Raw genomic sequence first — 14,603 nt, 5'->3', positions numbered from 1 at the left:
GTATTTAATATATTCTGATTTAAGAGTCTGAAATTCACACATCTGATTCATCACCTTTCCAAATTAGAAAGATATAATTGATAAAACATAACCAAAGCAGAATGAAAGTCTAAAAATTAGATGAATCTTTACTGGTTAAATATTCTTTTTCGAACCAGCCCATGAACAACGAGGCATACGATGGTGCAAATCAAGAGCCCATCGCAGTCCTGCAATTTAATGGAACAGATCCCTCTCATAATAGAAAGAAATTGTTGTCAAACACGGACTCTGCCATCTCCAGTACCATGTGACTATGGCTAGCAAATTCACTGGTCTATTATTTAGAAAATATCTCATGCTCTCAAGAGCATGCTCCTGTTTTATGCATGTATACAAAGACTTCACTTCCATTATAACTAGAAACAAATCCCTTTCCTAGGGTATGTTTGTTGACTTTCAAACGTCTGTTGTATATTTAACCCCTTCGACGCGCATGACGGAGCGGTTCCGTCATGCACGTCGGTTGCGCTGTGCGCATGACGGAACCGCTCCGTCATGGCCATGCCCGCGCACAGAACCTTCAGCGTGGCGCGGAAATCCGCGCCGCGCTGAAGGGGTTAATGAAGGAAGGAAGCTATTTCACTAGCGGTGTTATGAAAACATCAATGAATTCAGACAACCTTTCTGTCAACCCGCTACTTGGCGCTGTGGGATTTCCTTGTGGATTCTCAAGTGATTTACGTACTTTTCAGAAGAAACTATATAACTGGAAGCATTCATATACTGATATTACTCATCTGATAACCCGAATGCCTTTGATTTGGTCAACATACTGACTAGATTCCTTTCAGCTTTTTAACTGTTATACTCTGGTTATTTCATAGCCAAATTCATCAGAGAGCTGCCACCTTGCCTCTTTGTTGCAATTAAAATAGTCCATCGCTACCACTGCTTCTCACCTATCGGCTTTTCGGATCACTATTTCATTGTTTCATTTAAGGGATTTGAGTGCTAGTTTCTGTTTTCTACTCAAATTGAATGCTCTTCTGTAACTGTTTCACGACCGCAATACATAGTTCTCAATTACATCAATACTGTCGCCGAGTGCTAATCTGGTAAAGAAAGTGGATTTTTCTTTAAGCCCACTGTCTAAGGTTTCGTTCTAATTGATGTTCACATCATGTGCAATATTTTCCAACTCATCTAGTGTGGAATTGGTTAAAGACAGTAAGTACTGTTTCTATATCTAAAAGATCTTTGATAGAGTTAGAGGTTACAGATGCAGTATTCCCTCGTATGTTAGTTTCAGGGAGTATCATCTCAAAAACGTCTTCAGCTTCAGCTGTCTTTCAAATCTTAACATGTCTAATTGAAATTGAAAAAAATCCAAATGATGTGCTGGAACAAAAGTCATGCCTTTATTCAGTACACTCAACTGTTGATTGGAAAAACTAATTTTAGATAGATTGTAAACAATGTGCATTTCTTGGTCATTTCCATTCTTGTTTGTTCCTGGTTTTCACTCCCTTCCCTTGTCTTCCTTCTTCCGTGCATTTTGTTACTTCTGGAGGCTATTTCTCTATCTCCTGTTTCTTGGTCTGTGTTTGGGATCTTCCTTCTTTTCACATTCTTAGCAGTTCCTCTTAAAAAGAAACATTAGTGATGGCAAAAGAGGAGCTAGTGGATGGCTCACTATCTGTTGTGACACTGGTGGCGCTATTCAGAGATGTATCAGATATACTCATTTCCTTAGCGACTACAATTGGTGCTTTATTAATTACAGTAACATTTCTTTGCGTAGGAATAAATACGGCCTGAATTGTAGTCGCGTGTCTCTCGTTCAAGCTTTCATTGCTCTTTGATAATTCTTTTTTATCAGCAAGAAAAAAGTGGCCAAAGCTAGTTTCGCGACTATTACAAATATCACTTCTTCAGGGCCAGCAGAATGAGTATCTGACAAACATTTCACAATACTACACGATCCAAAGTAAGAAGATAACAAAAGATAAGAAGAATAAGAAAAAATAAAAATGGCACATCATAATCAAAATCAGCAAACTTGAGTCATAATTAATTCAAACTAAAAAGAATATATGTAACAATTAAAATGTACAAAAAAGAAACTGAAGAAATGTTTAGAAAAACTGATAACATCATGAAATGAAAACATATAATAGTAACAAAAGATCAGCACCAAAAGTGAAAACTAAATCAGTTTAAAAAACTTAAACACATTTTCTCTCTGAAATCTAGCAGCAAAATAGCCACCTTTCTTTCCACTGACATGGAGAAACAAAAGGTAGTAGACTACTTGCAAATTAGTAATATCCCTTTCTATTCCAATAGCTATTCTGATTTTAATTCCCCATGTTGCTAAAAGCACAATATCTAAATGCAATTTCCCCGGTGCAGAATTTGCAAAAGAAGGGCACAAGTCTATGCTCCTGCAGCTTCGCCCAGTTAAGGGTTGAACCCCCTTGAGTTTACTAGTTTTATTCATCATCTTCAGTGTCTTTGCGAAGTTTTCAGTGCACCCATTGTCAATTAAGGTGAACTGTAGACTTTTAATCTCAACTTTGCCTACAAAAATAGGATCGTATAGTTTGACGGTGTCAATATCTGTGGCCACATCGCTACTCAGTAATGGTTTCAGTGCTAGGGGCATCTTGTCATCACAGTCTCATTGAGTCAGAGACTCCTGAAGTGTGCAAGACTTGTATTTCTTCAGCCACAGACAATAGCAGATGTCCGCTCTACACATCTTGGATTTTTCATTTGCCTCTCATTTATTTGAACATGGGTTGCTTCTCTGGTGGCTAGTACCAGAGATAGATTCAGAGGAACTGCTTGGCAGCAAGTGTCCTCTATCTTGCAAGGCTGGACACTGGTTCCAAATGAGTGCCCTTTATGAACACTCAAGGCCCCTTTTGGCAATAAAGGGGCCACATGATTGGTTTGTCATCCATATTGAGTGTGTATTTCAGGCCTTCAGTCTCTGGCATCCAAAACAGTGATCTGAAATCTGGATTCTTAGGTAAGCATATTCAGACCTTTTTCAGGGATCTAAGACACTTTTCACATCCATGTTAGTCTTTAAGGATTGATGAAGGTGAGGTACTGCTTCACAATCTTGTACACAGCACACTGTACAGTCGGATGCATGTTGCAAGTGGGAAGGTTACACGCCTATAATCCTTGGTTGCAATCTGCTTGCGTGGTAGATTGACATCTGACCCTCTCACCTCTTCAGGCAAATATAACAAATGCATTAGCTAGATTCTTTTAGCATGGGGACACCTATACTTCACAAGCTGGGACAAAAACTATTTAAATCTATCTAAATTGTTATTGTTTACATTTCTATATTGGCTTTTTGCATCTGTAATACAATTGTTTTTTCTTTGTTTTTATATCTGCTAGTTCTATAACATAATAAGAATATGCAGATTACCCCAATCAGTCATCCAGGACTGTTAACCAGCTTCACTGTGCCATATACCACCCTTTCTGTCATGGTGTACAACAGTTCAGATCGAAAAGTTAGTTCCACCTACATTTATAAATATCCAAAGTGGAATTTGTCTCACAATATATTTTGAGGATCATGGTGCTCAAGGGAGAGGTCATTCTAGTCATAGTCACAGCTGTCAGACTTGAAAAAGAAGACACTGCAAATTTCCACACCAGAAATTAGATGCATTGTGTATGCACAGTATTTAACGCTACAACAGGGACATGGTGGTGGTGACAGGAAAGTAATATTCTTGTTTGATCTGATAATTCGAAAATTCAAACCTTGACATTGTATAATAGTGTGACCTGGTAATGACCCCACTTTAGGCCAAGGGGGGTTTAAACAATACTCAATTAAATCGGAGTACTTTGAAGAATGCATTATCAGGAATAGGATCTCACACCAACCCCTCACACAGGCACTATCTAAACTGCCCCTGAGGTACACTTCTCTGTGCAATACCAGCACGTACACTGCAATATCTGTGGGCGTGCCAACAAGTCATGTGTCACCATGCTTTCCACATTGCACTTCTGCTACGTCAAACCAGAGTAAGCTTCATATACCACATTATATGGTTGACCAGATATATTCAGAATTTCTTTGCCTCCATGCTGTCCATCTACACCATTTCCAGATAAACTTTCATGCCTATGTATTCCTTATTGCACCTGTTGTGGTGGTTGAATCATTGTAAGGGGATGTTGCATAAGAAGCCAGTTACCTGCCAGTCAAAATCTTATAGACCAATTGCTTCATTAAAGAGCAAAGGCTACTAACAATTACAAGTATACACCAGGTTGTTGGATTTATACAAGTGCAAAGCGCTAATTACAAACCTAATAAAAGCGGGGTGCTGCCCTGCTTGTAACTCAATATTACTATTTTCAGATGAAACCAGATGGAGGACTGCAGCAGTGGAGGACTACTGTGATGGCTGTAACAGAGAAGGACTTGCTTCTTTATGATTGTATGCCATGGACAAGAGATGCTTGGGCATCGCCATCCCAGAGCTACCCTCTTATTGCTACCAGGTAAGGTCCAATTCAAAAGTCTTCTGTTGGTTGGCCAGATTAGGAGGTTGTTCTTCAAAAGTTTTTTTTTTTTTTTTGTTGTTATACGATTATTCAGTAAATTAAAAAAAAATGCTTGTTAAGACTCCTGATGGCTTGAATTTTATGGCTAACCTGATTTTTATAATCTAATGTCCATTGGGTCATTGTTTTTTTTTTATCTCCGCTTTAAAAAATTGATTATGCGTAATATCAATAGGCATATTCCAGGTGGTATTGGGTCCTGTGTTGGTGCGCGGTTTCTACTACCTATTCCATCGATCTACAGGTCCCTAGGTTAAAGCTTATAGGGATCATTATTCGAGTGGAGAACTAACTTGAAACATTAAATGGTGAAAATACAGCAAATGCTCTTGCCTTTTTGATATCCTATGGTTTCAAGGGAGGAGCGCCTTGTTTTGTGGGGTAGTATCCAAAACACATTAGTAAAACAATGTCTTGGCTTCTAGGGACACCGAATAAAAAGACCCGACCTTCTTCCCCCCACCCAATTGCCATGAATCAAGCATCAATTAATTAATATTGTACACAAGTAATCTGCATTCATAAGTTACTTTGTGTTATTTCTGAAATGAATTAGTTAAGTACTCTACGAACTGTAAACATGACTACACGTAATATGATAAAGAAAACAAGACACAAAATGAATCACACAAAATCAAAGTCCGTACAAGCATGAGAGCACAGTGTCGCATCAGTGAGCATAGAGTTATTCAGTCCTTATTAGGGTTTTTAGTATATTAATCCCTCCCCCATGAACCTGAAAAGGATCAGTACCGATTTTGTTCAATATTGGCTTCTAGGGAAGGCACATTAAGGCCCACTAATATTAAACTATTAAAATCCCCATGCTTCAGATTGTAGGAAACTGGGTTTTTGTTGCAGTACCGCACCAATGTTTGCCTGGTGTTTGATGCAACTTTGACTGAAGTATACAGGGTTCCTGCTAACCAGGTCCTCAGTACCAGTGTTCTTTGCCTCAAAATTGTACTATTGTTTCTGCCAATTGGCAAAACATTTAGCACCCTCTAAGTCCCCAGTAAATGCTACCACTGGTCCCTATGACCTGAGGTACTAAAGACTGTCCCTAAGGGCAGCAGCGTTAATGAAAAATGTCCTAGCTATCGTAAAGGAAAATTTCAATTCTACTAAGGACTCTGAGTTGAGGATTAGGCTTAACTTTCCTCATTTATTCCATCCAGCAGCCATTAAAAGCTTAGGAAAAGTCAACCAAATTACATTTCCCATTAAACTTCAGGAAACAGAACAAAGTCCAACAGCAGCCAATCAGCGCAGGTCCAGTCATACACCTTCCCCTGAGGACGCTCTATCCTCCTCTTTCTTCATGCAAAGTGTCTTTTTCAGTCCTGGATGCTTGTTTCCGTCCTGGATGAAGAACTAGAGTATTTTAACATCACTTCAAAGTAATGTTTTGGGGAAACAAAGTAATATTTATACAGAACCAAATAAGCAAAGCACACATTACTAAACGGTACTCAAAAGAAAACAGATTACTTACAGTCTCAATGTAGACAGTTCGGGGGGAGGGGGAGTTCCCAAATTAGGGTGGGCTAATCCTCACCTCAGAGTCCTTAATAGAATTGAAACTTTCCTTTACAATAGCTAGGAAGTGTTTCATTCTATGTCCGGACCGGAAGCGAGGATTAGGATAGTTTAAAGCTTATACACCACTAGTAAAGCCAGATTTATAACCGGCTTAAAGTAAAACCTTTTAAAGGTAGTCTGACGACCAATCCACTGCGTTCAGAATGTCTTCTAAACGAGCTCCCAACGTAAATGCTTTAGAGGCCATTGCCCCTTGTACTGAATGATCTCCAAATGTGGAAATATCGATCCTTGCTTCCTGCATAGCCCAGTGGAACTAATGGGCTATAATAGGTAAGGATACAGCTCTGTGTGGATTTGTAAGAGCACTGAAAAGCTGACTTTCGCCCTGTGGGCGTATATCATCCATCATAGCCTCATAGAGCTCTTACCACATAAAGTTTTGGAACATCTGGAAAGGAAAGATAAGACAATGCCTTTGAATTGGATTTCGTTATCCTAGAAATATGAAAAGTAACCCCTTCTGGAGCAAATGCTCTACCTGTCCAGTCCAGCGCTCTGACATCTGACACACTACAGCAGGATATCAAACACAATAAGGTAGTCAGTTTGGCTGACATCTGCTTCCCAGATAGGTATTTATTACTCCAGTATTGGAACTTTCATAGATTCCCATGCTTGTATCATTCCCCGTCGTCGGAATGGGAGTCCCCAGGATACATAAAATAGCAATAGAAACCATTACCAAAACAGAAACTAGGCCTAGGCCCATTCTAGTTTTGCAACATATCCACCTCTTTTTATAAAAGAGATCAAATAAAGTGAACAACCAATCAGATCAGCCTCACCCCTTAGAACCCTCCTGAGAGAAGCCCAGAGCCTCCGATTTTCTACTGTACGTTGTGCAAGGGAGTCTCCACTGTTTTTTTCCTGTTAACCTTACTTCTACAGTGTTTTCACCTGTTTTTTCATCAAAACCTGCTTGGACTTTGTGTCAAGATGTCTGATAAGGAGAAGAAAGCCCTCTTTAAAGTCTGTGCAACCTGTGCTAAGAAGAGGTTATATGTGGAGGACAAACACAAGGATTGTATTTACTGTCTGTACCCAGACCATAAGGCAGCAGACTGTAAAATATGCCACACTTTTTCCACGAAGACTCTGCGAGACCGTGAAGGGCGTCTGTTGACCTGGCTCCAGAAACTCAAGTCAACAGTGATGAGACATCTTCTGCTACATCTTACAGAAGGTCTTTAAAAAGGGGTAGAGTGTCTCCTTCGCCTTCTGAAGAACATCCTGGTAAGGCCTTAAAAAGACCTCTCGTAGGTCTGAAAGGCGTAGTCCTGGCGAATCTCCTCACCAAGGTGTAAAGGAGAGGGAAGGACTGTCAAAAGGAGTGATGTCTGAGAGGAAATCCAGCTCTGTTCCTCTATCTTCTCCTACAGCGGCTCCAAAGACTTTCAAAAAGCCCTCCTCACTCTCTTCTGAGGTAAAATCTGTGAAGAAAGTCCCATCGTTGACGACGTTTTCAACGACTCAGTCGACGAAATCATCAAAGGTACAGTCTTCTCCTTCTACTCTGGCTCCGTCGATGGGCTTGTCGACGGTGATTTTATCGTCTCTTGTGCTGACACTTCAGGGTTCCACGTCGACGACTTTGACGCCGGTGGTGGCCGTATCGTCGTCGATGGTGTCAGTGATGATGTCAACAACGATGTTGGCGACGGCTTGCACGTCGACGACGAGGGCTGTGGTGACGACTGTCTCGACGACGGCTGCCTCGACGACGTCCAAGCCCAAGGAGGGGATCTGCGCACGCACGTCCAGTCCTGTCCTGTGCTGTGTCCCTCGCACCCTTTTCCTCTGTGAGAAACGGCGCCACCATCAACAGCTGTGCCAGACAGTACCAAATTACACCAAACTACACCTAAAAATGCACTTAAAAGTCTCTGAGGCACAGTCGTCTGAGGCGTTGATACACGTAAGCACCCGAGCATTGAGGTATCGACAGCAAATGCAGCCAATGTAGAGGAAATATAGAGGAAACACAGAGGAGGGGAGGCCAACTAGTGCCCTTCAACGCCTGCCTTGCCCTGCTGGGACCTACACAATCTCCCACCTAATGTTTAGATGGTCTAGGTGGTCTCTGACGCACTGACTGGAGCAGCGGAACTCGGCGAAAGCTCCTTGCCTGTTCGGTTTCTCAATAAAACACTATAAAAACATAATACTACATTCTCAACTTCCACTCCAACTTGAAGTAACAGCAACAACAAGCAATAAGTAATAAGTAACAGTAATAAGCAACAGCAACGAGGAGCTACAAAGGCCAAGGGTCAAGGATCAAGGGCCAAGGATTTTTGGCCAAAGGCTAAGGATCTAGGACCAAGGAACGGTCTGGGGCAGGGAAGCAAGGGCACCAAGATTAAGTACAAAGCTTAAAGCCCAAAACAAGAAGCACACCCACCCTAATGTACAGAGTGATTCTTGTAGCTCTAAGAAGCATCTTCTTGATAATAACCCTTAATTCCGTAAAGCTTCGCTCAACACACACTTAAACACACAAAGAAGAGCAGTAAAAAATGAGTTCAGGGAGAGAGATGCGATCACTCTCTACTGTCCTTTCGAATAGGAAAAAAAAGAGCAAAATTCTGGGTGAGTCTGGTAAAGGTTTAACCTTGACGGGACCTCGTACCCCTAACTCCCCTCTGGCACACAATACACTGGTGGCAATCAAAGGAGTAACACCAGTAAAGATTACCAATACCAGCTTCCAGCCCAAAATATATACAAACTTTTCTTTTTTTAAAGGATGCTGGGGGCATATTAAAAAGCAACGACTTTGAATCAAAGGGGCTTCCATCACCATTACACCCAGTGGTCATACCCCTAAAAGATATAGCACCACCACCACCACCAATACCATCACTTGCTCTGTCAAACAAAGCTCAACATCTAAAGCAAGCGAAGGACAGATCAGCAAGAGACGTAGAGCACTGTAACACTGCTGCAGCCCCAGAGCAGTTAGTACAAGAACCTGCAAAAGAGAAAAGGGCTGAACAGCGTCAGGAGGAAGGAAGCGAGGACCTGGCCACAAGTACTGACACTGGGGGTGGTCCTGAAGGCACAAACGTATGGAGCCCACGGGCAATCATGCCATCCCTATCACTCAATAGTGATCAGAGAGACAAAGGGAAGGTGATCACCTAGAAATCAATTCCCCCAGCAATCAGGACGAGTGGAACATTCCACTAGAGCCAAAAATCCTGATTGTTCCTAACCTAAACTTTTTTTTTTATTTTTTTTATTGGTATTTCAATAAAATACAACTCGAACACAGACAGAAACAGTGTGGTCACAGTACAACAGCATCCGTCATCCACTCGTATAGTTACAGTTCTTATTCCAAGGTCCGCCCGGCCCCCCACACCCCAGAGCATTTAGGATATACATTCAATTTATCTGATGCAATTGCAAGTATTGGGTTAGGTATGTCCAGTAGTCTCGTGGCTTCGACCCAGTGGGGAGTTCTTCTTCATAGGTCTTTAGGGTGTCCCTACAGTATGTTAGGTCCGTGATCCAGTCTTTAAGTTTCGGGATTTTCCTGCCACTCCAGCATAGCGAGACTCTCCGTTTGGCCATGAGCAGTGCAATCACGCAAAACTTGCGCTTTAAGGCCTTCACCCCGGGTAGGAAACCCAACAAACAGGTTCTAATACTGCAACTCACTTCACAGCCCACCATCGCCCCCAACAGCTGCACCACCTGCGTACAGTATTCCATAACCGCCCCACAAGACCATGCGAGATGGACAAAGTCCGCCCCCTCCACATTGCATCGGTCACACCTAGAATCGGCTCGTAAACCGTACCTGTGCAGCCTAGTAGGTGTGTAATATGCTTGGTGTAAGTATTTGAAATGGAGGATGCGTAAGTTGCCATTTGGCGTCAACATGCCTGTTAATGTACATGCCACACCCCATTCTTCCTCATTCAAGGGATCCTCCAGACATCCATTCCACTTCTCCATGGATTTACTTGTGTTTGCCGCTATATCGGCTTGTAATTTTGTGTAGAGCGTGGATACTAAATGTTTGGCCGAGGGCGTGGTTATCAGCCATTGCAGGGTATCCAATACCGGCGGTTCCGCCGGAAACGTTGGATATAGTCGGCTCACGGCCTTTTGTAGGCGTTGATAGTTGAATTGGAACAACGCTGTCTTGTTACTAATGAAAGTCAGACTGTCAAGTGTCTTGAAAATTCCATCCTCATAAAGGTCCCCCATCGTGTCTATACCGACCTGACGCAGCAGTCCCCACCTCCTCCTGGGTAACCGAGATCTCCGGATGCCACTGGAGCCGGAGCGCCGGGGCATAGAGCGGCAGCTTGTTAGCCTTCCTGCCCATGGCACGCCAGGCTTTGTTCGTGGCATCTACCGGGTTAATGTCGTTCTTGTGCAAGGGAGGCCTACGATGGGTGATAACCGCCTCCAGTGGGATCGGGGAGGCGTCCCCTTCCTCAATTGCTGTGTGGGTGAGAAATGGGACTTTGTGATACCAGAAGTGGGCATATTGCGCTTGCGCACATAGGTAGTAGAGCAGGAAGTCTGGGACTCCGAACCCCCCCTGGCTATAAGGTAGGGTAAGCGTCTGCATCTCAACCCTGGCCGTTTTCCCTGCCCATATGAGCTGTAGTACCATCGAGTTAATACGTCGGAACACCTCTGCTGGGGGGTGAATTGGAATGTTATTGAATAGATATAGTAGTTTGGGAAGCACTACCATTTTGACTATGGCAATGCGGTCCGCTAAAGATAGCGGTAGTTGAATCCATCTTCGTACTTTTCCTTCCAGAGCATCTATCGCCCTCCCATAGTTAGACCTAATCACAATTTCAGGGTCGCGGTGGTACCACACTCCCAGATATTTTACCGGTTCGGTGATCCACTCCAGCGGGTAGTCCATGGGGTGCGGCAGCGTTCCGTCCGTTAAAGGTATGATCAGGGACTTGGCCCAGTTTATAGTGATACCCGAGTGGTGCGCAAATTTGATATATTCCCGCAGGAGCGGGTTCAGATTGTCCCCTGGGTCCCTCACATATAACAACATATCGTCAGCATACAATGATATGTGCAGAGGCCTTTGCGGGAATTGCAGCGCTGAGTAGTGATGTCCCTGCCGAATCTTGCATGCCAGTGGCTCTAGCGCTATTGCGAATAAGAGAGGGGACAGTGGACATCCCTGCCGAGTCCCCCTTTGTATGGCAATGGGCTCCGAAATATATTTATTTACCCGAACTCGTGCCACCGGCGCGTCATACAAAAGGTGTATCCACTGGAGGAACATAGGTGGGAAGCCCATCCTCCGCAGTACTATATTTAGATACGGCCACTCCAGCGAATCAAAGGCTTTGGCCGCGTCTAAAAAGACCGCCGCAGCCTTAGTCGCGGGGGTTAGTTAGTGCGATAGGGCGAACAGGGTTCGCGTATTATGTGCTGTGGATCGCGAGGGAATGAACCCAGATTGATCAGGCAAGATCAGCTTAGGCATCAGAGGGTTCAGCCGGACCGCGAGCAGCTTAGCCAATATCTTATTGTCCTCATTTATGAGGGACAAGGGTCTGTACGAATCACAGATCTCCGGGTCTTTTTGCGGCTTAAGCAGTGCCAGTAGCAGCGCTTCCCGCAAGGTCGGTGGCAGTCTCTGCTGTTCATGGGCATTGCCATACATCTCCACCAGACGAGGGGCCAGCTGATCCACAAACGCCTTATAAAACTCGCCGGTAAACCCATCCGGTCCCGGGGCCTTGCCATTCGGCAGCGATTTGATCACGTCTGTGACCTCCTCCACCGTGATGGGTAGAGACAAGTACTCCCGGTGTGTATCCGACAGCCATGCTATCGCAACATCATCTAGATATTCCGTGATTTCCGCCGAATTGGCTGTGGGTCTGGAGGCATACATCGCTCCATAAGTTGCCACAAACTCCTTTAGAATGTCCTGTGCGCCATACTGCCGCTCCCCCTGTGAGTCGCGAACCATTTGGATGTGCTGCGGTGCACGACCGTCACAGATGCTAGCCGCCAGATGCCGTCCAGACCGGCCGCCCTCCCCATAGGCCCTCGCTATCTGTCTCTTCGCTGTATATTTGAGTTCCTCCTCCGCATAGTTTTGGTACTCCGAAAGTACAGTTCGGATAGCACCCAATACTTGCGCGTCTTGTGTTTGCTCGTATTCCCTTTCCAATACACGCAACTTCTCTTCCCTCACCGTGAGCTGCCGCCGTATGTCTTTTAGGATTCCTGCAGTCGTACTAATACAGACACCGCGAATCGTAGCTTTAAAAGCCTCCCAGAGCACGCCCGCGTCTTTCATAGTAGGCGCGTTGTGGTCAAAGTACTCCTGTATCGCCTGCCCAATGGTGTCTACGTATAGGGGATCTAGTAGCGCTTTAGCATTAAATCTCCAGCTGAAGGGGGGTGGGGTATAGTTCGGGAGCTCTAGAGAGAGGAGCACCGGGCTGTGGTCAGACAGCGTTCTGGGCATGTGCCGAACTTCCCTCGTCCACAGAGCAACATCCCCAGTAACCAACCAATAATCAATGCGGGACCAGCTACCGTGTGCCGCCGATGTGTGCGTGGCCTCATTCCCCTCTGAGTTCCTGTCTCTCCATATATCAGTAAGCCCCCTGTCCATCATTATGTCGCGCGTCTATGCGGCTCTACCGTCTGTCCAGATCTATCTAGTTCGTCACATAACGCGATATTAAAGTCTCCTCCCCATATCAGGTGTGAGTCATGGACATCTCTTATTTTACCCCACAACGAGTGAAAGAACTGTGGGTCGTCCACATTCGGCCCGTAAACGTTCACAATAGCCAGTCTCTGCCCCCGTAGTAGACCCGAGACTATGACAAATCGTCCCAGATCGTCCACCACGACATTATCCATCGCATATTGTAGCCCTTTTCTTACCAGTATTAGCACTCCTCTTGCATAGGATGAATACGAGGAGTGATGCAACGATTCAGCCCACCTGCGCCCTATGCTGGGTTGGTGATTTGGTGCACAGTGCGTCTCTTGTATGAGTGCAATATCGATGTGTAGCCTGTCTAAGTATGCCAGTGTCTGTCTGATTTTCTTGGGATTACCTAGCCCCCTCACATTCCATGTTAATAATTGGAGGCGCCCAACCCCTACATGTGCCTCAGCCATTTTCCAACAGTGGTATTAGAGCAACATTTATACAACCGTTCGGGTAGCACGCTCCAAGGTGTAGCTAAGCACGGACCGACCTCATTGTGTCGCAACATAAGTGCTCGGATTTCAGCGATGCGTCTCATGCACAGTGACCAACTAAACAGTTTCCCAACCCCTGCCCGCCTCCCCCCACCCACTTCAGCACCCCAACCATGCCAAAGACAAACCCCACAAATCAGAACAAACATTATTGAAACTTGATTCGGGGCTCACCCGTGTCGGGGGGACCACCTAGAGCCCACAAACTCCATCCAAGTTAATGGACGTGAACGGGGATATAGTACATGTCAAGTCCTAAGCGGTATTGTGTCTGTGCAATCATCACCACAACTTGCGGTAGGGCCTGCCATAACCATGTCAATAGCCTGCGACTTATTCTCTACCACACTGTATTCCCGCAGGTATGTGGATTGCGACCCGGGTCCCAGTCCCCCAGGCGCGCAGCCCCCTCCGGGGTGACACATGCGTCAGAGGCCCAACGCTGTACATTAGATGCAATCCTCCCACCGCCCCAGCCGACTGTCCATCGTCCCGACCCCCAGGTTTCACAAGGCCATAGTAGGGAGGAACAGTGTCAGCCAACATGGCGGCCCAAAAATCTGTGAGTGTTACCCCCCTCGGCAGTTTTTAGCTGATCCCAGTCTCAGTCTCATCAGGGTTAGAAAGTTTGCAGAGGTGCCACAGATCAGCAGGGCGTGTGAGAGGGCGAAACAGTGCGCAACATTCGTACTTACAGTCTCTCACGATCCAGCAAACCTCCACTGCCAGAGAAACATCATGGCGCCTCCACAGTAGGGCCGCGAGTCCGCCCCACGCTACCCAGTTCGGGCTACATGGGCGTCCTCTCAGCTTGACCTGATCCAAACCACCATCTCCCGAGGTTTTCTCGTCGACAGGTCACTCATCTGCGTCCGCATTCTGGTCGCCTCTCTGCCGTTCTTTGCGCCTGGTTCCGATTTTTTTGACGAGGTCCTGTGCCGCCTTAGGTGTGTGGCATATTGTCGCTCGGCTGTCATACGTCACCCGCAGCCGGGCTGGATATAGCATCGCATAGTCAATACCAAAGTCGCGCAATTTCTTCTTCACCGGGTTGAATTCTTTTCGCGCCAACTGGACGGCGATCGTAAAGTCCGGATAAAATTCCAGCGCATTACCTTGATGTGTAATTTGCCTCTTTTCTCGTGCCAGCCTGAGGATGACATCACGGTCTCTGT

At 45.1% G+C, this 14,603-nt stretch overlaps 1 protein-coding gene across 1 annotated transcript in view; it reads left to right on the top strand.

The window, feature by feature from the left end:
• SNTB2 (syntrophin beta 2) overlaps positions 1–14,603 on the top strand; it is a 309,644-nt gene that overhangs the window by 214,729 nt on the left and 80,312 nt on the right. Inside the window, exon 4 of the mRNA XM_085638715.1 lies at positions 4,388–4,530. Within this exon, the coding sequence (XP_085494841.1) occupies positions 4,388–4,530 (143 nt within the window). The remainder of the gene's footprint in view (positions 1–4,387; positions 4,531–14,603) is intronic.

This window comes from Triturus cristatus, chromosome 12 (genome assembly GCF_964204655.1).
Source record: "Triturus cristatus chromosome 12, aTriCri1.1, whole genome shotgun sequence".
In the NCBI taxonomy this organism is placed as follows: domain Eukaryota; kingdom Metazoa; phylum Chordata; class Amphibia; order Caudata; family Salamandridae; genus Triturus; species Triturus cristatus.
Note: the sequence above shows the minus strand (reverse complement) of the source record. Positions and strands in the feature narration are given on the sequence as shown.